The 26,747-nt window shown below is 34.4% G+C and overlaps 2 protein-coding genes across 9 annotated transcripts; one reads left to right on the top strand and one right to left on the bottom strand.

Annotated features, from left to right (window-relative positions):
- The first annotated feature begins 3,939 nt into the window (after positions 1-3,939).
- Positions 3,940-20,507, top strand: LOC122025342 (protein MICRORCHIDIA 2-like). Of its 7 annotated transcripts, none has more exons than XM_042584142.1 (19): positions 3,941-4,278; positions 4,367-4,456; positions 5,526-5,560; positions 5,759-5,837; positions 6,451-6,540; positions 7,833-7,908; positions 9,017-9,095; positions 9,180-9,308; positions 10,674-10,772; positions 12,028-12,129; positions 12,212-12,361; positions 12,545-12,637; positions 15,041-15,092; positions 15,176-15,287; positions 16,176-16,315; positions 17,472-17,539; positions 18,570-18,655; positions 19,888-19,930; positions 20,110-20,507. In XM_042584142.1, the coding sequence occupies exons 1-19, from the start codon at positions 4,080-4,082 to the stop codon at positions 20,221-20,223; spliced, it is 1,836 nt and encodes a 611-aa protein (XP_042440076.1). In that variant the 5' UTR covers positions 3,941-4,079; the 3' UTR covers positions 20,224-20,507. The 7 variants fall into 7 exon arrangements, with proteins under 7 accessions (XP_042440080.1, XP_042440076.1, XP_042440075.1 ...); XM_042584141.1 differs by having other exon boundaries at positions 16,176-16,324; XM_042584144.1 differs by having other exon boundaries at positions 4,097-4,273; positions 16,176-16,324.
- Positions 20,508-21,183: 676 nt separating this feature from the next.
- On the bottom strand, positions 21,184-25,610 carry LOC122025343 (protein ANTHESIS POMOTING FACTOR 1-like). 2 transcript variants are annotated; one of them, XM_042584149.1, is made up of 11 exons: positions 25,113-25,610; positions 23,762-23,862; positions 23,053-23,153; positions 22,914-22,980; positions 22,702-22,801; positions 22,503-22,616; positions 22,291-22,428; positions 22,125-22,209; positions 22,003-22,049; positions 21,717-21,895; positions 21,184-21,621 (listed from the first exon to the last, which is right to left on the bottom strand). In XM_042584149.1, exons 1-10 carry the CDS (start codon positions 25,200-25,202, stop codon positions 21,752-21,754), a joined length of 987 nt encoding a protein of 328 aa, XP_042440083.1. In that variant the 5' UTR covers positions 25,203-25,610; the 3' UTR covers positions 21,184-21,621; positions 21,717-21,751. The 2 variants fall into 2 exon arrangements, with proteins under 2 accessions (XP_042440083.1, XP_042440084.1); XM_042584150.1 differs by having other exon boundaries at positions 23,762-23,854.
- Positions 25,611-26,747: the final 1,137 nt, after the last annotated feature.

Raw genomic sequence — 26,747 nt, 5'->3', positions numbered from 1 at the left:
CGACCGTTCTCAAACACAATTATCAAGATTTTCTTCAACTAGTGGTAGTACCGATTCTGGTTTATTTTTATATTCGGATAATAAATTAAGAGAATCATTAGCTAAATTTGTTTCCGTAGAACATCTTTCTTTTAGTTTTGGATCTAAATGCACATTTAAAGATTTTTGTAAAGAATCTCTTAATCCATGTGCTAAACGTGTTCCTAGGACTACACTTACTCGTACAATTAAAAAATTAGTAAAACAAGGAAAAAAGAATTTAATTGATGAATTTAGTAAATTAGATAATAAAGTTTCTTTATGTTCCGATATTTGGAGTGATCATTGGCAAACACATTCATATATGGGTGTGACTTGCCATTGGATCGATAACTCTTGGAACCTCCAAAAAAAGATTATTAGCTTATAGAGTTTTTGATGAATCACATAATGCTCATAATATCACACAATTATTATGTTTAATTTTAGAAGAATATGGTTTAACTCATAAAATATTTTCAATATCATTAGATAATGCTAGTTCCAATACCGCTTGTATAGATGATCTAAAAATTGTTTGTCAACCTATTATTGGAGGTTTATTTTTTCATATTCGTTGTGTATGCCATGTTTTAAATTTATGTGTTCAAGATGGTTTAAAAATTTTAAAAAGTTATATTAAACCAATTAGAATTACAATTTCTTATTTATTGTCTCATCCATCTATAATGAAAAAATGGGGTAGGTTTTGTAAAATTAATGGAATGAGACCTAAAAAATTTTCACGTGATGTACCAACACGTTGGAATTCAACATACCAATTATTACAAGATTCATTTCAATATAAAAAATTATTATGTTCATTTTTTGCACAAAACACTAATACTAATATATATTTATTTTCACAACAATGGAATATTTGTAGTAGTATTTGTGAAATTTTAAAAGTATTTAATGATGCAACCGAACAACTTTCCGGTATTTATTATCCCACTGCTCAATTAGTTTTAGAAAATTTTTCTAATATAGTATTAGTTTTAAATGAACATATTAATAATGAATCTTTATCTCCTTGCATCTTAGCTATGAAAACTAAATGGGAAATTTTTTTTTATTTAATTCCTGAAATTTATTTAATTGCATTTGTTTTAGATCCTAGATTTAAATTAGAAGTTTTACAAGAAATGTTAACTTTATATTAGGACGCTTTAATTCCAATTAAAGATTCTTTTTCCCCTAATCCAGTTAATATTATATATAATGTTAGAATTTATTTATATGATATTTATAATCAATATTATGCAAAATATGGAACACAAATTAATATTTCTGAAATACAACAAACTACTAGTAGTAATTTAAAACTTACAAAAGCACAACTCTTATTAAAAGAACAGACAAAATGCCCATGAGGATCCTCAAGTTTCACACAGGAACTTGAGAATTATTTTACGACCTCTTTTGATTTTAATGAAGCAAATAGCGAAAACTTCGATATCTTAAAGTGGTGGTCACAGAAGGCTCAAAGCTTTCCTGTTCTCTCCGTGATCGCAAAAGAAATTTTAGCTTGTCCAGTGTCAACTATTGCTGTGGAGCAGACGTTCAGTGTTGGCGGTAACATATTAGATGAACGACGATCAACTTTGTCTCCCGACTCATTGGAAGTCCAAGCATTACTGGATGATTGGACCAGAGCGGAGAAAAGAATCCAAGGAATACAACTTTCAGATGACGAAGTTGAAGATTTTGATACTGAAGGAACAAATACGACAGGAACAGGAAATGGAAGTGAGTGAAAAATATAAAAGGATAAAAATGTAAAAGAACTACGTGAGCTTTGATTCCCTTAAAGGGATACGTAGACAACTTAAATAAGTGCAAACCTTTTTTCCAATAAATTTTAATTTTTAATTTTTAATGTTTAATTTTTAATTTTTTTAACATAATAATTTTGAACCGTGACGAACCGTGAACCGGCGGTTCCGAACCGTGAACCGTAACTGTCTTGGGCGGTTAAGGTTAAGGGTCGACCTGTCTGGAACCGTCGAACCGTGGTCAGGTCTATCCCACTGTGGATGCTCTAAGTTGGAAGTCTGAACCATGCTGCAAATACCCTGAGTCGACATTCTTCATTACTCACCACCATGAGTACTAGCATTGCGAGCTTTGAGATTTTTCTAGATATGTATGCAACTGACCCATCATTCGGAAGGATTTTCCAAGAGGTGCATGATGGTTATCGACATGATTTTATTTTGCATAATGGTTATCTGTTTCATGGGTTGCCATTGTGTATTCCAAACTGCTCTCTAAGACAACAGATTATGAGTAAAATTCATAATGAGAAGTACTTTGGACGTGATAAGACGTTGGCTCTCATCTCTATCAATTTCTATTGGCCCAAGTTGACTAGCGATGTGGCTCACTTGTTGATCGATGTTCTGTATGCCAGCGGTCTAAGGGGGTTCTAACCAATGTAGGCTTGTACACTCCCCTACTCGTTCCTGAAGCTCCTTAGCTCGATGTTCTTTATTTTTTATTAATCTCTCCAATGCAGTTCAGATCATCTGTCCCCAAATTTCTCTGCCCCCGTGTCTCCTGTCAATCGGATGGATCAGATTACATCTCAAAACATCATGACATCTTTAAGATGTGTGCAGTATCCTCGTGATATGCAAGACATCCTTAAGATGTAATCTGATCCGTCCAATCGACAAAGAGACACGACGACAGAGAAATTTGGGGACAGAGGATCTGAACTCATATATATAGAGGATTGATATCCTGCGCGCCCGCACAGTGCGCAACTGTGGGCGCACAGGATATCAATCGGTTTTTTATTTTTATTATTTTTTTAATATTTTAAATAAAAAAAATAAATATTTCCTTATATAAATTTCTAATACATTAATATATCCCCTCAACATATTACAATACTCAATAAATACTTAAATTTATTTTATTTTAATTTTTTTTAAACCAAACACTATAGCTTAATTGGGAAGACTGGACCCTACAGATAAAATCTAAAAAAAAAACTTAAAAACTATAACCCAAAGCCTGAACCTTAGAAATAAAATTTTAAAAAAATACTGTATTTATTAAAAAAATAAACATTTCTTTATATAAATTTCTAATACATTAATATATCCCCTCAATATATTACAATACTCAATAAATACTTAAATTTATTTTATTTTAATTTTTTTAAAACCAAACACTATAACATAATTGGAAAACCTGAACCCTGTAGATAAAATCTAAAAAAAAATATCTTAAAAACTATAACCCAAAGTTTGAACCAATTTAAAAAAATAAAAAAATAAAACGAGTGATATCCTGTGCGCGCGCACAGTCGCGCAGGATATCAAAACTTTATATATATATATATATAGATTAATAACTGTGTGCTCTATACAATTAACGAGAATATATATCGATCCATCTAGATTACGATGAATTTGTATGAATATATATATATATATATATATATATATATATATATAGATTAATAACTGTGTGCTCTATACAATTAACGAGAATATATTCCGATCTATCTTGATGATGATGAATTTATATGAATATCTATCTGATACATTATTTACATGTCAGGAATCAGATTTGAACCAATGACACCAAAATTTTTAATCCTCTGTTCTATCAACTAAGCTGTCCTGACTATTTTTCATGCATCATCTTGGTGTTGAACATATTTGTGTTGTGAAAGGGTGGAGTGAATAATAAAGATAGTGATTGAAAAAAAAAAACAGTTGAATAAATAATTAGGTTGTTTTCCATAAAAATAAGAATTCCTGTTCATATGGAATACCCATTCCTAATTTAATTCTCTTGAAATATCCTTCTATTCCATCCTTATTTTTTTTAATATATTTGTTAAAATTATTCCATATATATTTTTTAACATGATAAAAATAATAGTTTGTATATATAAAATTCGAAGAGTCATTGTTTCAACACCCAATTCCGCGGTAGGGTTTGGAGCTTTCGATCCTCTCTTGCTTCGCCGTTCGGGATTCTCCGAACTCTCGGTGAGTTTCCGATTGTGTTTTGTTTCACCTGCGATCGGATCCCACGCCACCATGCCGCCGACCGAATCTCCTGGCGACGATATGGTGGTCCTTGGGTCGCCAGCTGATGGCGGCGTCAATCGGGTACGTTCCTTAGTGGCCCCCGAGGGAGACGAAGCGCAGAAGGGGCGCCGCGTTCTCGAATGTCGCAACTTTTGGAGAGCAGGGGCGTATGAAGTACGCTCAGGAGTCTCGCCTTCTGCTCGGCATGGTTCTTTGTACCTCATATCACTGAAGTTCAGCCAACCCATTTATTTGATGTTTTTTGTTCTGCATCTTACGCTACCCCGTTGCTGCAGCCGCGCAGGAGTCATCTGATTTTGATCGAGCGCGCGTGCATCCAAAATTTTTGCACACCAACGCTACTTCGCACAAGTGGGCTTTTGGTGGTACGTCTCCCTTTTGATTTTACTTGGTATGATAGCCATCATTGGCAAGGTTGCTAATCCTCATTGTAAGTTCTAAACCAATGGGCAAAAGAAAACAAATTTTGTTTTACGTGATGAGCCAAAACAATTAAGGGATGGCTGCAATGCTTGTAGTCCTTTTCTTTAGAAAGATAAACTGTATAGTATTAGCAGCGGTGTTGCTCAAAAAACCTTTTTTTTACCCACTTAGTTATGCAATATTCAAGCAAAATAACTACTACTTGCACCGTTAGCCATTTTCTGGGTCAGCGTTTCTATCACCATCATCCTGCAGATTTTAATATCCGTTGTAAAAAATCTGTACATAATATAGTAGTTAAATCACAAAATTATTTCAGGGGATTTAAGTGTTAGTATCTCATAAAAACTAATTATTGTTTTCTTAGATATCTGTCCCAGGTTGTTTACTAATAATGGCCAAATGGGTCTTTCATATCCATTAATTGTAATGTGTTAAATACATATAGGAGAGACTGTAGGACTTGTTTAGTTAAGTCCTGAATTTGAAGGTTGTACTTTCTATATACCATGAATCAAATGAAAAGACATTAATAATTTTTCCTCCCTAAGTCAAGTTATCTAGAACCATGACATGCATTGTCTCAGTGCACCGAATGCTAATTATCAAAGATATACCATGAATGGATAAAGAGGCATTAATGACTATTCACTCCCTAATAAATCAAGCTATTTTATAACCATGGCATGCATTGCTCAATCCAACAGTTGCTATCTCTTAACAGAGATATATCTTGCCTCCTCTTGTTTTTCAAAGGAATACAACCTATTGTTGCAAATGGTTATCGGTCTTGTGCTCATGTACCATTGGTTCACATCAAATTTTAAATGCCAGACAAATAATTTCTTAATAATCACCTCATATGCATCTGTGTAGTCATTGACATATTGCATATGCACTGTGCTATTCTGTGATTTTGCAGTATGCTATTTGTGTATGATTTTTAAACCTTGCTTTAAGATATATTCGGCTTAAGCATGATGTATATCATTGTTTACCCTGTATATGCAGCTATAGCTGAACTCCTCGATAATTCGGTTGATGAGGTATGCTTGGCTCTTAAATGTTCTTTTGGAATTGGTCTTTCATCTTAATAAGATCTTACAGCATTTCTGAGATATTATCAGATCCTAAGTTGTGTTATATGCTTTTATTTTCCTCTCCATCATCACTCTGAATGGTTTGAAGAATAGTTGAAACACTTTTTTTTCCTATTTGGAGCCTCCAATAATCTTCTTTTTCAGATTCAAAATGGTGCAACCTTTGTGAAGGTTGATAAGGTCAGCAACTCAAAAGATAACAGTCCTATGTTACTTTTTCAAGGTACTTTTCATCCACACAACTCTTCTCTGAGTAGAAATGGAATTGTCTAGTACTTATCCAAATTGGATTATATCCTGCTGAGAACCAGAGTAGGATATGGTAACATGAATATGTCCAGCAATATGCTTTACTTTTTTGAAGTTTTGCTTCTCTAAAACTTCTGGTCATTGACTAAGGTATGGGTTCATCTTCATTTGGATTCAGATATTTGAATCTGCATTATGGATATAAGCATGTACTATGTAGTAAAGATACTTTATTGTGTTATTTTTGTGTTTTTGAAATTTCTTCATTCCAACATCTCCACATTTTCTTTTATTTTATTTTTTAAGAAAATATCCCCCTGTTCAATATCAGAATCATTTAATTTAGAACGGATGCAACTATTGGAAGAGAATATAGCATAGTTTTTATACATTGTCCATAGATAATTTGGTTGTTTCAAAATGTTCAGTTCCACTATTTCCCCTATCTACTGTGTTGTATGCAGCTATGACCCGTGGGTTTCTTTTCCAATATCCGCTCCATTATTGCTTTTATCTACAGCTGTTTGTAGTTACAGGTAGAAGGTAGTTTGTTGGTTTTCTTACATTTACCAAGGAGAATTTTGCAGATGATGGAGGGGGTATGGACCCTGAAGGTATACGACGATGCATGAGCCTTGGTTTTTCAACAAAGAGGTCAAAGACGACCATTGGCCAGTGTAATTACTATCTTCCCATCTTTAATTTCATTTATTTTCATAAAAAAAATATTATTATGCATTTGGTTTGGATAAGTGAGGCGCATGAAGTCATCTATGCAACACATATTGAGATAGCCTTTTAGTATCAACATTAACCAGCTATTCATAACCTCTACAAAATTCTGCTGGTTCCTTTCTCGATAAAATTTTAAACTTTCAATTGTTATTCTTCCATATAGTTTGATTGTTTGCCAATGACTTTTCTTGAGACATTACTTTGTTTTAAACTTTATTATGTATATATATATATTTTAAATTGATAATATTCTTGTTAATATTTTTACAATTCCAGATTGTATTGTTTAAAATTGAGTTAGTGCTTCATAACAATGTCAGTGTTGTTTTAGAATATTGTTCTCAATTATTTACAGATTTTATCCATGCACATTAAAATGTTTTTTATTTGTGGTAAATGTGTCTAATATTTTGATTTTGATAATTTTAATGCATATTCATTTTTAAGCAAGGGGGGAATAAACACTTCAGTAATTGGATGGTGAATATACCTTGATTCATTCTCTCTGACAAAACGATGAAGCCTTTTCAATATCATATATTTTTTAACAAATAAGAATATTCAAGAGTTTCTTAGTAAATAGATTGTTTGTAGCTCAGTTACGATGCCTTTCATTTCTATTCTCTTCGAAAATACTAGTTACAAAACACCAACTATGTTTAGGGATGACAATTTTCCCCGTAGGTTTGGATACTCGTGGGAAAAATCTGAAACAGGGCAGGTTTGGGGAGGCATTATCGGATTCGGGTTTGGGGATTTTTAAAAATCCCCACAGCAGATTGGGGCGGATATGGGGATGCTATCCTCATCCCGAATCCGCCCCGATATCCCCAATAATAACAATAATTATTAAAATAATTCCCGGAGATGGGGATCCGCTCCAATCCCCACCCCATTGTCATCTCTTGTGGCGGGGATGGGAGTTTAATCCCAATGGGTTCGGGAACGGGGATTCCCCGATTAGGTAGAGACGGGGATGAGGGTGGAGATTTACTTCGGGGACCGGGACGGCAAACCCGTCCCCGCCTCGTCCTATTGTCATACCTAACTATGTTTGTCTTCTGTCTTCTTCTTTCCATAAATCTCAAATGTAAACTATGTTGGACAATTTCATCCATAGCAGTGCATTAATATGACTTTTTTCTTTATTTGAGTATCACTCACAATATGCTTGATCTGCTGATGACATGCCTATTTTATTTGTTATCTTATTTGTATGTGTGTCTCTCTACAGATGGAAATGGCTTCAAAACGAGTACCATGAGATTAGGTGCTGATGCAATTGTATTTAGTCGTGCTAACCGCGGAGGGTAAAGTTTTTGCACTCTTGTTGATCCCTATGCCACATCATTCCCTGTGTTTGTCATCTTCAAATGATCTTTATTTAGTTTACAATTTAACTTTTTAATCTTGGGAATTTGAGGAATGTAGGTTTGCTCCACATGAATAATTGAGCTTGTACTGCTCTTTGTTGGACTTTTTTTTGTCAATGATGTGATTTCTCGCATGAGTCCTGATGAAATGGGGCCTTTGAAACTGTTTGTATATTCAGGACGTTTCCTTCAACCCATTAGAGTCCTCCATTTTCCTTTTTGTGCACGGATAAACCCAAATAAAACATGACTTACATTAATGGATGATCTCAAGGCAGAGGGCTATCTTTGTTATAAGTTGCTTGGTTGAGTGTTTGCATATGGAAAAGGTGCCTCACACATGAATTTTTATATCAAGTATCAACCATCAGTTTGTTTAATGTAGTTGGTGTTTCACAATTGACATGTAGCAGCATCGCAAGTGACTAAGTTTTATGCCATGCCTATGCCATAAGAGTCGACAACAATTGAAAACGAAACATCGACCATGTTTTCCTTAGCACCCCTTGGATCACACAAGAAGGGTGATCTTCGTGTGAGGGATGCCTGTTTGCTTCTATGAATGAAGTACATCTTGATGGTATGCTAAGTTCACATTTCAAACTGTCAAATTGTTGGTGCTTATTGATTCAAACTTTTGAGGCCAACTTGCACATTGCTCATTCCTCTGAGTGGATGATGCAAGAGTTGTTCTTTGCAAAGATTGGTTTCCTTGTGTGAAGGCTCCTAGGAGATGTTGCACTATTGAGGAGGAACAAACTTTGATTAAAGCTAGTTTTTGGCTAAGATGAAACATGTTAAGGGTTGCTTTGAGTGTTGACAGCTACTATAAAAGTATCTAAGTATGTGCATATTTTTACTATAATTTGTAAATTTCTTTATTTCATTTTATTACATTTTACATCTTGTACAGTTTGTGTCCTAGTTCTGTCAGTTTCTGAATGAACACAATTGTCATTTTCTCCATCTATATGATTTTGTGAAGCTAGTTATTAGTTATTCTCCTATATTTGTTGTTCTTATACTTTATGGCTGTGTTTTCTAGCAATGTAACATTGTGCATTGGCCTGCTGTCGTATACATTCTTGAGAAGAACAATGAAAGATGACATTATTGTTCCCATGGTAACATAGTCCTCTTTCAATATTTCCATCTTCAAATAGGTATTTTCTTCAATGCGGTAAACCTGTTGTCTTTTCTCTTTGCAGCTTGATTTCCACATAGTGAATGGTCAGAAAACACCAATAATCTTGAGTTCACAAGATGAATGGGATAGTAGCTTGAAAGCCATCCTTGATTGGTCCCCCTTTTCTTCAATGGAGGAACTTTTGCTACAGGTAGTCTATTTGCAAAAACTCATGACTGGTTCTAAAGCATATTGCCTTGTATTATCTTGCTTTCAATACATTTGTATTAGTTTGTCATTCTTTGGTTTTTTAAATTGACTCAACAAAGAAAGTTATCCAAAATAGGATCTAATTTTCTGTATTAAAAGAAAACAGAATATTTAATTCTGATTTGATTTGATTCCTAAATCACTTACTCCAAACTATTTTATTACTCGGTAGGATTAGTTTGTCAGTCAGAATTAATTGTTCATTGCAAAATTAATTTGTCTTTTGCTTTCCATAGTTACATATTGTAATACAAAACTTAGATATATTAACACTGTTAGAATGATCAAATGATTGTAAAAGGTATGTACATACCAAAATAAGGAACTGATAAAAGGTCATGTAGATCCAATTCTATGATGATGAACTAGGTAACACAGAACCTGGGACGACCATGCCAGCTCCACGAAAGTTTTCTACCAGCCGCTAGGGTAAATCAGGAAGTGCTCGCAGCGGGCGGCCCAGAAGCCCACATCCAGTGGCTGTGCGTCCCATTTGGAGGAAAAATTCCTGCAAATGCGCCGTAGTTGGGGATTGAATGCGCCGTAGTTAGGGATCAAACCGTGGGTATTTGAGTGACAAGTTGGCACCATTTTGCTGCACCGTAGCCCGAGGGCATGTAGATCCAATTCTAGCATCATGTGGGAAGTGATATGGATTATGATAAATGTGGATGATCTCTCCTTTATTATTTTTCTTTCTTTCTCCTCTCCTCTCTCCTCTTAAAATATTTTCTCCTGTTCCTTTGTGTTTGTTTGTTCTCTCTCCAATTATCTCTCCCTCACTAAACTAACCAGTAGTTATGAAGAACAACAAACTGTACACTTACTAATAATTTTGTGGTTCAACTGAAGAAACATAGCTCAGTTCAATTGCACACCTGATTTAATCCCGGACATGTTAGAGTTCACGATTGGACTAATAGTTGCTGATATGCCCTATTGTAAATTAAATTCTTTAGCAAAATATTGATTTAAAGAATACTTTAGTTGGTAGAAATATTTTTTCATTTGGCAAATGTCCAATCTTAACTGTTTATATTAGTTGGATTTTTTTTTTCCAAATGAAGAATATGATATTCTTGATAGATATGATTGATTTCATTTTGTCTGGGTAGTTACAACTAATATGTAAAAATTGCTATGATTGTTCTCTTATGGTTCTTGTGAATGGATTACTTCTAGTATGCATTAGTGTTTTCTTTACAAATGGGAATTGCATTTTATTTTTCACGTATTTACAAAGGATGAAACCTCTCATAATTTGATTTAAATAAGATAAATCTTACTTTTCTCTTTGACTATTCAGTTTGAAGATATGGGGCTGCATGGAACCAAAGTAGTGGTTTATAACTTGTGGATGAATGATGATGGACTCCTGGAATTGGACTTTGATGATGATGATCAGGTAACTTAATTTGCAAACCATGCATCCACTTTTCGTGCAAGTGTCTACTCATGTTTGTAAACATAATCAGTAAGAAACAACTAATGGCGGTGGACATAAGGATTATAAACTTTGTACTCTACTGCTTAATATTCTTGTTGATTGTGGGCACTCTGGCTAATGGATTGCTCATGAAGCTCTGTATCTGAATAATTATTTTCTTAGTCATCAAATGATCATTCATTTACTTTAATGATATCTATTGTTCACGGAATCTCTTTTCTTCCGTCTTGACATTTTTTTATATTTGCATTCAATTAAACACACATGAAGTTAATTATCTTCTTCATATCTAATTTTATTCTAAGGATATTTAGTTGAGCAGACTAACAAAATAGTTGGTTTTGGCAAGACGATTGAAGAGTAAATGTGTTATTATATGTAAATACGCATTGTGTTATTTCCCTACATCATCATGTGGGCACACTGTCACGTGGACTGCTTTTTAGAACAATGCAACTGATTAATGTTTTAATTGTTTCTAGTGATTATGTTTTTTATTTTGCAAAAGTATTTTCCTCTGTGATAATAAATGATATGACTGGACCAGGATTGCTTGGTTATGCTGTGTGAGAGCAATTACTAGAGAAAACAGTTGTTGGATAGATATTGTTCTGGAGACAAAACGATTTGTCTGTTAATTATATACTAGGCTGAAATTTTGCTTCTATTATTCTATATTTGCATTTACTGCTATGGATTCACCTTCTTAATTCTTATAGGAGGATTCACTTGTTACCAAGCTTTTCACATTTAAGAATGTATCTCTATTCCAGTTTGAACATTTAAGATGATGCATAAGTGCATTAAGTTGTACAGAAATTCTGTGCTATGGGTAGATGTGCTTTTTACAACACAATTACTTGTGTATAATTGTCTTCTGCACAAATGTGGCATTTTTCTATTCACAATACCAGTATCTGTATCCACAAATATTGAAGAAAATTCTGTGTTTAACAATTTAAAGCACATTGTGATGCACAAATATGTTTAGCTTTACACTAATTTCTGAGCCTGCTGCATCATGCGTTCTTGTCTACACTATTTTATAACAACGCGTTTAACATTTCTGCCTGCACAATTATTGCATTTTTTTAATAGCTCCATCCATATCCAGAAACATTTAGATTCTTAACTTGCTTTCTTACTGCCTTTGTTATATATTTATCAGAAAAAGTTTATTTTTCTTATTGTTAACCAATGTTATTCACTGCAGGATATATTACTGAGAGATCAAGCTTACAGTGGAGGCTTTACAAGAGCTAACAAAGAGGTTGTCCATTGCCATGTCTCTTCTAGGCTTAAATATTCTCTGCGGGTGAGTTTATGCACTTTTCTCATATGTGAATGGAATGGTTTGCATATATCCAACTTTATGTTAATGGAAGTTTACTTTTCAGGCTTATGCTTCCATTCTCTATATGCGGAAATTCTCAAATTTTCATATTATCCTAAGAGGCAAACCCGTTGAGCAAGTTAGTATTGCAGATGAGTTGAAATTTATAAAAACAATTACATATAAACCCCAAGTGGGTATGGATGGAGAAAGTGTAAGTTTATATTTATATATTTTTTTAATTTATCGTATTCATATTATACTTTGCCAACCCCACCTAGTGGGATAATGCTACGTTGTTCTATCATGCCTTTTTTACGATGTTGTGTCACTTTACAAAAGTGCATGTCTGGCATAATGCGTTAGTTTGTTTAACACACCACTTCTCACAATACAGGTGTCTGTGAGGATTACAATTGGCTTTGCAAAGGAGGCTCCTGTTTTAGGAATTTTTGGTGTTAATGTGTACCATAAGAACCGTCTTATTATGGTAAGATATAACATGTAGTTCTGCCAATCTATTGCCTTTGTTATGCTGGATCATTTTTTTTTGTGTGTGATTCTTTGAAGGTTATTTAAGAAAATAGTTACTTTATAGGAAAATTTAAGATTCAAAATCTCACTTTGTTCGTTGTCTCGATACCTCGATGCGTAGCTTGAACTAGATGATATTGGTTTATGCCATCCCACTTGAGGTCAATCCACCTAGTGATAGACTCAGGTTAACATGTGTGATCTAAAGCAATATCAAAGCGAGAACATAACTTGATCAAGAAGCAACCACATGGAGTATCTAGCACAATCAACTCTATAGGAAACTTGAAGTTGAAGACAATATTGGAAAAGTGAGCATGAGTGTGCAAACTATGCATAAAGGGATAACATGAATACCAGATAAAGTAAAGGTCAATAACAAGTCCAGCATCATCAATATCAAAATAATGATGAAAAAAACTATGTACAGTTGTAATGACCATGTCTTATATGTAGGCCATATGGTATTGATCTTATTTGCATCTCTTCCATCTTTTTTTATTGAATTGGTCCCAAATGCTACTGTCTCTTGTAAGAGTGGCTTGATTCTGCCTAAGTTGATTCACCTATCAAGCTTATTCTTGCATGCACTTTGGCCATTCTTCCCATGGGTTCCTCCATATTGTTTTTCATGGCGATCTTAGATTGGATGGGTTTAAATATTGCACTGTCTCTGTGCTTCTCAGCGTTCATGGCAAGTGAAATAGAACTCTTTCTGCAAAGCTAGTGCGAAAGCAATTATTAATAATAAAAGTAGTCGGGGCAATCCTTGGTCTCGGCTTCATCACCTAACTCTAATCTGAACTTTGCATCTAATCTCCCATAGGTCATTCTCTAGTTAGCAAACTGGGTTCCGGAATTCTAGTTGCATCAGTTTGCCCCAACCACACAACTTGACTTCCTGTACACAATGTTGTTTGTTGCTGTGGGACGGAGGAACAACTGCTGACACCCTTGGCAAGGGGTTGTCAACACCGTTTGCGAGAGGTCGTCACTGCCGCTGGAGCCTCGCAACCTAAATGGATGAGGTTGACTCCACATTGATGGAGAGAAATCACCCCTGCTCCTCTGACGCTAGGGTTTCCACTCAAAGATGTGGTGCTTGTAAAAGGTTGTTTGTGGAGGTTGGGTGGTTTCTGTGAAGCGATAAAAGAGGATGGATTGATGGGAGGTTGATGATCTGTTGAAGGTTATTATCGGCTGTTGTATGGTTTCTGGGAAGCAATAGAAGATGAATTTGTAGAGAAGGAGATGCATCAATAGCAGGAGTCATTTTATCCTTTAATCTCTTCTCATCTCTTAGCCCTGTTTTCCTTTTAGCCACTGAGCAGTCAACCTTCTGACTTCTCTCCCTCTCTCTCTTTTCCCTCCGCTTCTGCCACTCTCCCTTCTCTTATTTGAAGTAATCATAGCTTAAGTTCTGAAAGGATGTGGTTGCAGTAATTGAATGCTTATTATTTGCAAAACCTGGAAAGAAGTTGTATATATGATAAAGCACAATCATTGTTTAGTTTCTATCTCAACAAAGTTGTCAATTGCTTGAGCTCCAAGGCAGTGGAGCTTGATGATACTGATCTTCAATTGCCACAAGGATTAATCTATAGACAACTGCAATACACAATGCTGCCATTCCAGAATCTAGCTCGCATCAGCTCTTGATCAACATTATAGGTTCATTTCTAACCGAGAACACCACCTTCATATATCCTCAAATCCATTAAATTATTTGCCTAACCTTGTTAATCATAACCAATTATCCCTCCCACTTTCACTTGATCAACAATTATGGTGAAGTGTCCAACAAGATCCAATAATGACAATTGCATTTTCTTCTTGCTTGATAGATACAATAAAAGTGTATAACATAAAAGATTTATATTTTTCTATATATCCAATTTTTTATATTGAAACTAAAAAAATGAAACTAGAAACAAATTAACGTAAAAAAATGACTAACAATATTGTTTAGGAGATCATATAATGATACATTAGTACAATAAATAACATTAATAGAAAGATTCATTCTGTTTTTACTTGCTTGCATGGAACTTGAGCAGCACAAAAATGAAGATACACAATTATTTAGAAATATTGTGAATTTTGATGAAGAGGGAGCGTAACAAACAAACTGGTGTTATTTATTGCCTTATATGTTGGCACGTGTCTTCATAGTTCCAAGACATGCTTCTTTGATTTTGTAGCTTTAAGATTATTTCTATATGTATATTTCTTTGTATCTCCTTTAGGTTGATGTTTTGTTTACCATTACGATGTAAATTGAGAAATATAGCATATGCTAACACGTTCTAATGTGTTTTATTTTGTTGTTGTTGATTGACTTTTCAATTTCTTTCTTTAGCCATACTGGAAAGTTGTTCAGGAAGGTTCAAGCCGTGGGAGGTGTGTTGTTGGTATGCACCTACAATGATGTTTTGTTTATCCATTATTATTACATGATTTTAAATTTTTTTACTTCAACTTTATCCACTTATAGGAATTTTTGAGGCCAACTTCATCGAACCTGCCCATGATAAGCAGGATTTTGAAAGGACACCCTTGTTCATTCGCCTAGAGTCAAAGCTTAGACAAATAATTCTTGAATATTGGTAAAGCATCTACAGAAATTCTCTTTTCTTGATTTTATAAGAGCCAATATTGTTAATGTACTGCTTGTGAAATAAGAAATTACTGGCATAAATCCATTGGTGAAGCAAAATGGTCTTGCATCAATTTATCGTCACGAACCTGGTTGGAGTCACCTTGTCCTGTGTTGATGTTTACATGTACGGTTTTCCCATATGCCATTTCCTGACTCCTGGTTTTTTAAATGGAAAGTGCAGATAAGCATGTCACAACGTCATTTGTATTGGTTTCTGTGGTTTTAAGGGAGTCACCTGTAGTGGTGTTTATCAAATAGGTGGATGTGGAGATAAGATTTGAATCGGTCAAACTTGGAATGAATTAAGAGTTGCCCCTGTCTCCTTCATGCTCTTCCCACTTCTCTTTTGTCCTTTCCTATGCTACCTCTAGTGTTGCTTCCTGTTAGATCTATAATGCTTCATTGTCAAGATATGAAGGTGCTTCTTTGCCACTGTCTACTGATGAACCTGTCACCATTGTGGGCCCTTGTGGCTGCATCTTGATATTTTTGTGTTAATGGTAGGATATTGCAGCACGAAGATGGGCTTATATTTGTCCTGCTTATTTCGGCTGTGTACCAAATCCTTATGAGGAACAATTTAATTATTTGAGTTTTCATTTTGTTATGTAATCTAGATTTCATGTTTGATTAAGCCATGTTTTATTCTGTAGTTGAAAGTCATACCATTCTTGGTACTCTGGTATTTAACATTACAATCATTAGGGTACAATCTCTCTCAAAATTAGGAGCTTTGCTTTCTCAATGTCTCTTAACAAACTTTTATCTTATTTAATTTGTTTTTTGATTGCATTTTATTTGCATTCCTTAATTATCAAATATTATGTTTATGCAGGAAATATAATTGTCATTTGATTGGTTATCAATCGATTGATATAACTACAGAGAAACGAAAACTGAAGGAATCTGAGAAGCACTCTGACAGGCATGCATCAAAAGTACAACTCAAAGTGCCTACACCAATTGGAGTTGCATGTACTGACGGTATTATATCATTTGATCTTTTGTTCCCCAAATACTGTCAAATATTATTAAAATCACCATATGATTTTAATAATCAAGCAACTGTTTATATTGTCATGCAGTTGAAATTATGTCAACTGTGAGCAAGGATAATTTGAAACATTATGTCTTTTGGTTGAGTTTACCTGTCCACTTAATGCATTCATTGTTGAAGAATGAACAATGCTCTATTGTTGTATGACTTCAGATTAGATTCAATTGTAGGAGAAAAAGATCTTCATTAAAAAAAATCATAAACCTTTTTTAAATGTATGTACTTGAGTTTTTACTATAAAAGCCGATTATTATGTCATAATTAGATACTATATCTGGTAAAATGAAGTAAAGATCATAAAAAGGGCAAGGATGTTAATAAGGAATTGTCACTACTTTACTGCACGTTTTAGTTGCAGTATAAATTAGGAATACTGCAACTGTGGGTAAATTCATTCTCTGTTATAGCATCATTGTCTGGATAAATAAACGAAAATAGGGTATTGTTTTTTCTTAATATTGAATACTTTGAGAAACACTGTAATTCTGGTTCATATTGATATATTGCCTGATGGATTGGCGTGATATTTTACATTCTTGGGGGTTTGCTATATTGGAATAGATAATATCGTGTTCTTATGCTGGTGTTAGTTTGGATCAATTAATAGTCTATTGTTATTCTTATTGAACTACTTTATGTTATTGTCTAGTTTTTTTTATCTCATTTTTTTTCTTAATTATGAATAATATTTTTGTCTTTCAGACTAACTACAATTAAGTTTTAATTTAGATTTGACTAAGAATCTAATTAACAAGTCAGTTGAAATTTGTTCCAGTGTATAGTTAGATTTGATGTTTGATGGGGGAAATTCAAGAGATAATCTAGAGTAGATTTCTGTATATAAGAGTGGATAGGGAGAACAAGCCTCTTGTAGATTCTTGCTAGGAAAGAGATGAAAGAGTTTCATGCTGCCGTATTTTTTAGATGCAGTGTTTAATATTTTTAGAACCATGAATGCCAACTTTTGTGACAATAAAATATGAAGCACTATGTTGCAATTAATTGATAAAAGTTTTGCAAATGTCTCAATACATGATTCTTTGCTGATACTCTGTTTCCATGTGATAACTGAAGGTTCACATTTACAACCCACTGGTCAGACACATGCTCAATCTCATGACACCATGCCCATATCAGGAGAGGTAAATACTTTCAAACAACTAACTACTGATATTATTTTATTTTCTTTCTATATTTGAATTGATTATTCATCCATGTAAGTTACTTTTCTAGAGTTTGTATGGCTAAGTTACTTTTCTCAACTGTTAGAACATTTTTTTGTTATTTTCAGCATATCAACTCCTTTTAACTGTATTGTGTGATCATCATATGTAGCAAAATGTTCAGCCTTACACGTCGGGTTAAAACTTTTGTTCATGGCCTATTGTCATAGGATGGGGATATTGTTTGGGCAACACCCATGTTGCTTCCGTGTGGATCCTTTTTTTGGAACTTGAGCTTTTCTTAGGATTTTACTCACCTTGATCATAATTCATACGCCAAATAAGAAACTATGGTATAGATATTCCAACTGTTGGTAATTTGTGATTAAGCATGTGGAGTTAGTTGTTGGGACTAACAAATTTAATTGGTTAGTTTTCTTATTTGGTGGGTTTTTACAATTGATATTCGAGTTGGGCCTAGTTCTCAGCATTCTAAGGTATTCCAATTGGAATGAATTTCTTGTGATGGTAGAGCGAACATTGGTTTGGCCTTGCAGGTTGGCAATTAAAAATGATTCTGGGCCATGAATTCGACTTGGGGCTTTGACGTGTGGACATCAAAGCTTAAAATGAGGGAGATTATAACAACTCAGGTTAGTTCCACATTCATGGTGGTGTTCTAATGGGGGAGACTTGTACACTTAGATGAGTAATCCACCATAGTCTTAGGCTAAAGCATTTTGGCCAGTGGTTTGACCTAACAGAGTTAACAAATCAATTATCTTCTGCTAGCTTCTTGCTATAATCTGAACTGATTGGTATTTTTGGTGTTGAGACCCATCTTGACATGGTGCATGCCCATGCCAACTTCATCTTGTATTGTTGCCGTCACTTCTACGAAATGTGATGAGTTTGTTTTTCTCAATTTTTAGAATGATATGCTGCAATCAACTGACATAATGTGCTAAGAGCATGGATGACTGCTATTCAAAATATTTTTCTTTTTCAGGATGATGACGATATCGAAATTATTGATGTCCAGGATCCAAGTTTGATAAAAAAAATCACTGAAGAGAATATACAGCTTTTCATGAGGTGATATTTTCTTTATGTTTTAAATAACTCTTGTTAATAAGGTGATGAGAGTTGCATCAATTAGTTCTTTTAAATATCTGGCAGAATCTAATAAATATCATAGCTGTTTGAAAATTTAATTGTACCTAGGATGGAAAGGAAGATTCAGGTCGAGTTCATGTTATGACTGGTTTTTTGTTTTCTGGTTAGTGCTTGATGGCTTTGTTAGTTATCAATTGTGTATTAAGCCAAATATGTATACATGTAATTGAGTGCTCCTAAGCAAATCCATAGGAGGCGGTGAGAGCACACAATGTTTTATTACCAGTCTGATAGAAAATGAAGTCAAATTCAATAGTTCGATACTTGCAGTAGACCTTGAGGCATGCTTCTAAATGTTGAGCCATGTTGGTTGGTACAAGTAAAACGTCTCGTTCAGTCTGTCAGCTGGCAAGTGAAAAGCGCCAAATGGCTGGTATGCAAATTGGCAAGAACTTCTTCTTGTGAGTGTCTTCGACCGAAACTTCATTGCGAGAAGCTCCAAATCGTGTTTCTAGTGTCTTCCGCAAGAAGCTCTGAAACGTTCACATATCAAAACAGTTTTGAGTGCATCACGAGTGTCCTACTTTTCCAAATTGCATGGAGCACTCCCCTTTATGTTAAAACTCTAGTTTACCCTCCTCCAGTGCCAGCATTTGGAGGATGCCATGGCATATGTGTGTTGCAACTTGTGTTTTTCTTGTGCCAAAGATTCCTTCACCAGATGTGCTTCGTCAGTTCCTCCTTATCTTCTTTCTCCTTCTGTTCCCTATTGGAGCAATTGACATCTTCTGTCGGTACTAGCTGAAACAGCACAGTCTTATTTCAGTTTTAGACTGAAATCTTGACTCGGACTGAGATTTTGATTCTTGTCCATAGGTGTAACTCATAATTTGTAGGTTTCTATTCATATGAGAACTATCTACTAATATGATATTGTGCCCTCAGGTTACAAGGGCTAGGATTTCTGTTGTCTGCATTTGGTGGCATTTTGTTCTTCTATCTTATTGTTGTAGCTGAGTTCTTTTTATTTCAATGCAGGGAAGGTAGAAAGCTAGAAATGTCCATCGCCTTACTAATTTCATGTGCATTTGTTCTATTCATATTGATAGTTAACAATGGATGTTTTTTTTCTTCTCTTCACTACTAAACCTTGAATCAAAGGAAAACTACCCATCAATTATGAAATGTTAATTTATTGCTTTACTTAACAGGCGCGAAGAACTACAGCAAACAACCAATCAGTTGAGGAGAACTGTAAGTAAATTGTGCCAATCTATTCATTTTGCGCCTTTGTTTTTCTCACGAGGCGCATCCTGTAGAAGTACCTTGAACTTCCAGTTCTGAAGTTGCTTAACTTGGCTCCACTGAATTGCTTAACAATATTAACCTTTCAAATTCTTTGTGAATTTTGTTCCCTATTCGGTTGGAAATAGGTCGAGGAATTGGAGCATGAACTAGCGGAAGTGAAAAAGAAGTGTTCTCAGCTTGCTGCTGATTTGCAGATCAGAGGGGGGAAGCAGCATATCCTAGGAACGAACCAATCTTAAACTCAACCCTGAATGAGATCTGATGTGCTTATTTTTGTCCGATAGCTGAACAATGCGGTAATGGTAGTCTAGAGATGGTGGTTGTATAGTTTGTCATGTAATGGTAGATTATTTACGCCCTCAAGTTGTCAATCTGTATTTTACTTTATTTATTCGAGTGGAAAATGACAAATTTGAAAAGTAGGGAAAAAATAAATATAATCGTAGGCGGACGATCTGATTCAACAGTTGAAGAAGATTGATCTAAGTTTTGAATTGTTTAAATTATATAATATTTAGATTAATGACTTATTCTGGTTTTTTTTTCTTCTATATTTAGATTTACTTTTAATTGATTGAAAACTTTTTTATGATTATTTTAATAATCGTTTGTCATGCTATTCGTCTCCTATATATATCGCCACTTGAAAGTCCATTCCACGAAAAAGGTTAGGAAATTAGCGTCAAAGGAAGAAGTAGAAATATATTTTTGTACTTGTTTTTTTTCCTTTCTCACCATTAAAAAAATAAATAAATGATAATCTTAATTAATGTCATTAACTATCTCTGGTGATTGATCCAATTTCAGTTAACATCATCCACTATCCTTAAGTGATCGATATGGTCTCACAAAACTTTTCAATGATCAGAGTAAATTGGGAAACATATACGATGATCAACTCAGAAGTTCAACTTTTTGTGATTACGTCTTTCATTTTGAAAAAAAAAAATTCTACAAATATATCATAATTAAAATTCAAATCATGAATACTTGAATGATAATTTAAATATTTTGTCATGATACTATGACCCAGGGACTTCCTTTCTTATCATAACATAATAGGATAGGGTGATTTAAGATTATGCATAAATAATATACTTTTATGACTAATAAACAGAGAAAAGCTTGACTGGATAAAGAATAACATAGGGTTAAATTTAAGTAGACAAAGTGCAAAAAAAATTTAAAAAACATAAAAAGAAAAGAGAAAATCCACTAGAAATCATAACTTTTTCTGCTTTACATGATAAGCCACTCGAAATCAGATCCAAATCACTATGACGAAAATAAAACTCCGGTTATAACAACCAAACAGCCATTTTGAAAAATATTTAAAGTGCATCGACGCCATTCATGGGCAAATTAATTAGCTCTTGTTTTTGTTCTTGGGACTAATTCATGTACACAATCTTGATATGATGTAGACGAGATGCCAACCGTGTTCACATTAATTTAATCTTGATATGATGCAGAAAGTTGTGGAGCAGAAGAGTTGTCCAGAGGCTTGCCATGCCAAGGACGAGAAATCAAATATAGGTCGATATGGTGAGACTCGAGAGTATTCACATGTCTCGGCCAAGAATGAACAAACCAGTACCCATCGTCAGGAATGCTTGATACCAGAACAAATTGGTAAACTGCATACACCGAAAGCAAATACGAATGCATATTTTTCATTTAGATGGAGCATAAAAAATCATAAATTAATTGTGATGACCAAGAAAAACAAAACCTTGAAAGCCCAGATACTGGAATATGATAACTTCACTATTTCAGGGCACCAAATGATCCTAACTTAGATAGGTCGGGAACCCAGAAAGATAGCTCAGATGATGCTGTTGTGAACATTAGCATTCCTGGTGCCCATTTTATCAGTGGTGGTTCTGAATCAGTGCTAGCCCAACAAGCAACCTGGACATAATAAAAAAAATGTTTCCATCAGAAAAGAACATACAAAAAGCAATTGAGTTATCGATAACGCTAGGCAAATGTACGTGGCAAAGCTCTATTTTCCATACTTTGCCACTTCTGATGTTCCAAGCATAAACACTGCCATCACCAGAACCTGCTAATGAAAATCAGTTATTGTATTAGACGTGATAATAATTAACAGCAAACATCTGTTAACAACTGATATTACCTGATATAACATACATTCCATCAGGACTGAAAGAGGCCTCTAATGTTCCATTACTTACAACTGGCTTTACATTATAAGTTGAAATCTGGGAAACAACACAAAAACTCCAAAGATTAATCTAATAGAGATAAAAAATCCAAACTAAACGTCATGGATAAAAACTAACCACAGTTCCACGGAAGGAATCCAACACATGAACATGACCGTCCTTAGAAGTCAATAGCATCAGCCTTCCATCATTGCTGAATTTCACAACATGAGCATCAGACTCAAAGGCGCCGACAGGAAAGATATCAAATGGGCCCTAATGAAAAAAATAAATAAATTCAGTGAAAGTACCTATTTCACTAATAGATATTATGTAACCTAGTTATCAACCTTCTCATATTTCCGAGCATCAAACATTCTAATAAAACCACCAAAAGCAATAGCAAAAACCATCCCTTGGTCATCATAAGAAACTGCTGGCCTGCCTTGAACACGTAAAAGGCCCTGCAACAACCAACAGAACAACTAATTCATCGAAGCCAAAAAAAGGTCACCTTTCCTATAGTGTGTCATAATCCAACTTATGTACCTGTGCTTTCTCAGCCCTTTGATCCCATAGCAAACAAGTCCAATCAAGAGATCCAGAGATGAAACATTCCTTACGGGGACACAATGATAAAGATACAACCCTGACAAAAGTTGCAGAAACATAAGAGGATAAGGCAAACAAGTAAATGTTTGCAGTTATTCCCAAATTTAACTGATGTGCTTGGTTCAGAGAAAAACAAAAGAAATGCATACCTGTCGTGGTGACCTTTGAAATATCTCAAGTATTTATTGTCATTTAAGGAGAGAAGTCTCAAAGATTCTGTAAAATCAATTAGAACGTACATAAATGATCAGTGATGGAAACCTAAATGATGTACCAGATTAAACTCACCGTCCCAACCATTTTTTGAGGAGTATATAACTGTTGATGGATGATCAGTGAAGTAAACTAGATCAACACCGTATTTTTTGCTGTTGATAGTCTTCAAGCATCTAAAAAAGCAAGTTAACAAAGAAAGAGTCTTCAAGTATAACAAAGAAAAAAACAAAATGCCATGATGAAAAAATTCTTCTGTGTTAATATTCAACAGCCAGAACTTAGCAACAATAATAGACATTGATAGTCAGATATAAAAGAAGGTTAGTGGAAATACAAGGCATTATTTTTTAAAAACAAAAGAAAATGAAAGACAGGAGTTGATTAATGAATTTCACTAAATATTTACAATTTGCTTGTGGATTTAGGCTATTGAATCTAGTCGACTACAAGTTGCACAATCACATGTGAAAGGTAAGTGTTAAGAATATAAAATAGATTAATCTTTTTTAAGAACTCTTGCTTCTGGGATTAGTAGTTAGCCAATCAAAATTTAAGAATACATATACTAGCACATCTTGAAAGTAATCCTGAAATCCAAGTAACTAAATTAAAAATATTACATATCCTAATAGATGTAAGTAAATTCAGCCAAAGATGAGAATTGAAATGTTCATATGATCCTTAACTATCTTGCCAAACAGATTGGTTATATCAGAGATGGATATGCAGAACAAATGCGTTGATTGATTGCCTCAAAATTTACAATTTAAACACCACTTACAAAGCATTTTGTACATCATAAAGGCGAATTGATTCATCATCACTTGCAGTTACTAGATAACTTGCACTCTTATGAAAATCCATCGAGCTGATTCTGCCATTCTAATACCGAAACAGTCAACTCAGTTCTTGTAATAACAACATATGAATGGCAATCTAAAGTAAAATCTCGGTAAATAAAAAAAACACATTCAAAAGATAAACACATGATAAGTGCATTGATGTTGCACTGCCTAATATTCTAAATATTTAAGGATAACTTTTGAATATCTTCCAAGTCCAACTAAATAATAAGCTAAGCCGTTACATATGTCAATATGTTTACTATGTTATTTAACCATAAAACACCTATAAATCAATACTTGACAACAAATTAAAAAGCAAACAGTAGAGTGAACAAAGCAAGGTGTGAACACTGAAGAAAGTACTTACATGCAATAAAATCTCCTAGAATTCTTAAATCCATCATATAGAGAAATAGAGATAAGCCAACCTAGCTTTGGCTGTCTGAACTTGCTTGAAAAGATAGTAACACAACAATGGGCATGAAAATAAGAAGGCAATTGCATAATGACTGTTCCTTCCTGTTTTTCTACTTGAACCTTGATTACTCCACATGCTCTGATTGTCACACTGCCTTTCCCTTTATTAACAGTCTCATTGAATCCTCAATTTCTTTTGATGTCCAATCTTCTTCCTGAATTTCTTTGTTATAACTCTCTTCTTCCTTTGTAATGTTTATGCTGTTGATCAATTTTGTAATGTCCAGATTTCAAAAATTGCTCAAATTTAAAATTAGAATGTTGTTCTTGTACCGTGGTTAGACTATTTGTTATTGCGACAATGAATATGAAATACTATCATGCTTGTGCCAGTAGATGTAAAAGGGGCTTATAAGTATACTTAACCAATCTAGAAGATTTTGCTCTAGTTCCTCCAATTAAATTAAAAATACAAATATGCTAGTTGTGCTTCCTATGACAAGGTAATTATTACATTTTATCCATAGCCATAAACCCCAAGAATACTGTTTCATCTCTTTCAGATTGACCATATGAAAGTTTCAAATTGAACAATAAATGTAAAAACAAAGCAAACCTATCTTCCCTGCCTTTCCAACCCTTTATTATTAATTTGTCATCATCAACAAGAGATGCAATTTTCCTTCCCCTACCGTCACTCCTAAGAGGTGTCACTAGCCAATTATCATACGAATTTTGCAGGTCGCTTGTAAACCGAAATAAAGAAACAAGTTTTATCGTCAAAAATCAATCCACAAGCACAATGAAAAATTGCAACAGATAAAGAGCATGAAAAAGAAGAAGCACTCAATGAGTTTGATGGAAGATTACATAATCTCGAAAGGCCATGCCGACTTCCATGCTCTTGAATATCTCATCTGTCAACTCCATGGACGCCTTCTCCTCCCTCTCCATCATCATCGACCACCACCCTCAGGCTAAATCCTAGTAGAACTATGTTAGGGCGTGCCGCCGGGAAGCGCAATCTGATGGGTTCCTTTCGTCGTTACCGGTGGTATTCTCTGCCGAGGATGCAGATTGAAGAACCTAGCCGGATCTGAGTTGCTACAAGATCGGTATGCAAATCCGGCGACTCGCCTGCAGGTGGCCTGCTGTAGAGAAGAAGCAGCAGGAAAGCCCACGGACCACCGGCACCGCGGCTGGAAAGCGGCCAGAACACAGCTCGATTGAGCCTGCGGTTCGGAAGAAATATCGCGGAGTCTGGTCGTGGTTGGTTAACGGCGGCGAGTAGGTCGGTGGGAAAACAACGAGAGGGCAGGGAAGGGGAGGGAAGGGAAGGGAGGAGAGAGATTTATGCTGTTTACTAGGACGAAAATAACGAAGGAATAAGACTTTTAATTTTTCGTTTTAGTGGGAAGGAATCAGACCGCATGAAAAAGAAAATCTTCATCTCGTTTAAAATTTAAATTTAAATGATTTTTTATTATTCCTCTAAATGAATGAACAGGTGAATTTTTTTAATTATTATATATAATCTGAGTTTATTTATTTATTTATTTTTATGTCGTTAGAAAAATGAGAGAAAAAACAAAGATTGAATGCGATTTAGAATTCATACAAAGGCGTCTCAACTTCCTATCTATCGAGTAATAAATAAATGCAAAGAATGATTCCAGGGGCGAATTCAACGGGAGATGCATTGCGGTCGTCCTCTTATCGGCAATGAAACCTTAATATTATAAAATTCTATCAGTGAAGATAGAGAATATTATCTTTTATTCCATGTAAAAATCATTTTTTCATATTTGAATTTTTGGATATGTCATTGAATAGTTCTAATGCTTAGAACACCTTTGTTATAAAAATGAGCAGAAACCAAATTGTATTATATGACTCTGATTCTAAATATGTTAGGAAAGTATATTATTATCATCATTTTTATTATGTAACTGTAATAGTTTGATTGTAAGAATAGAATTATTGAATTATAGGTATATATATATATATATATATATATATATATATATATTAAAACTTTGTTAATAATTAAATTAAGATAGATTATTATCATCTTTCACAAGCTTCATGTCAAAATTTCATAGAAGGACTAACTGAGATTTATGTTTTCTGCCTTGTAGCTGTCTTAAAATTAAAACAGAATTGAGTAGGCTGTTTCTCTCATTTGGTAGATCTTGTGTTTCCAAAGTTGATACATTCATCTGCAATGATTAGCTAACTAGGCGGGCCGTCGTATGGCCCCAAGCCTCTGGAGTCAAGTAGGCCACACAGTAGAGCAGGCCGACCATGGAACCACTGCATCTCTTTTATACTTCTGCCATATGAGAGTTAGAGGGTGTTTGGCTGAGCTTATAAGCTCTTTAAAATATCTTATAAGTTGTTTTAGAATTTATAAGTTCTTCAAATTTGTTTGGTAAAATTTTTTTCAAACAGCTTATAAGTTATCAAAATAAGTTGTTTTGGAGCTTATAAACTGTTTTTAAAAAA

This window comes from Zingiber officinale, chromosome 9B, assembly GCF_018446385.1.
Source record: "Zingiber officinale cultivar Zhangliang chromosome 9B, Zo_v1.1, whole genome shotgun sequence".
Lineage (NCBI taxonomy): Eukaryota > Viridiplantae > Streptophyta > Magnoliopsida > Zingiberales > Zingiberaceae > Zingiber > Zingiber officinale.
This window is presented reverse-complemented; position numbering and strand designations above follow the sequence as displayed.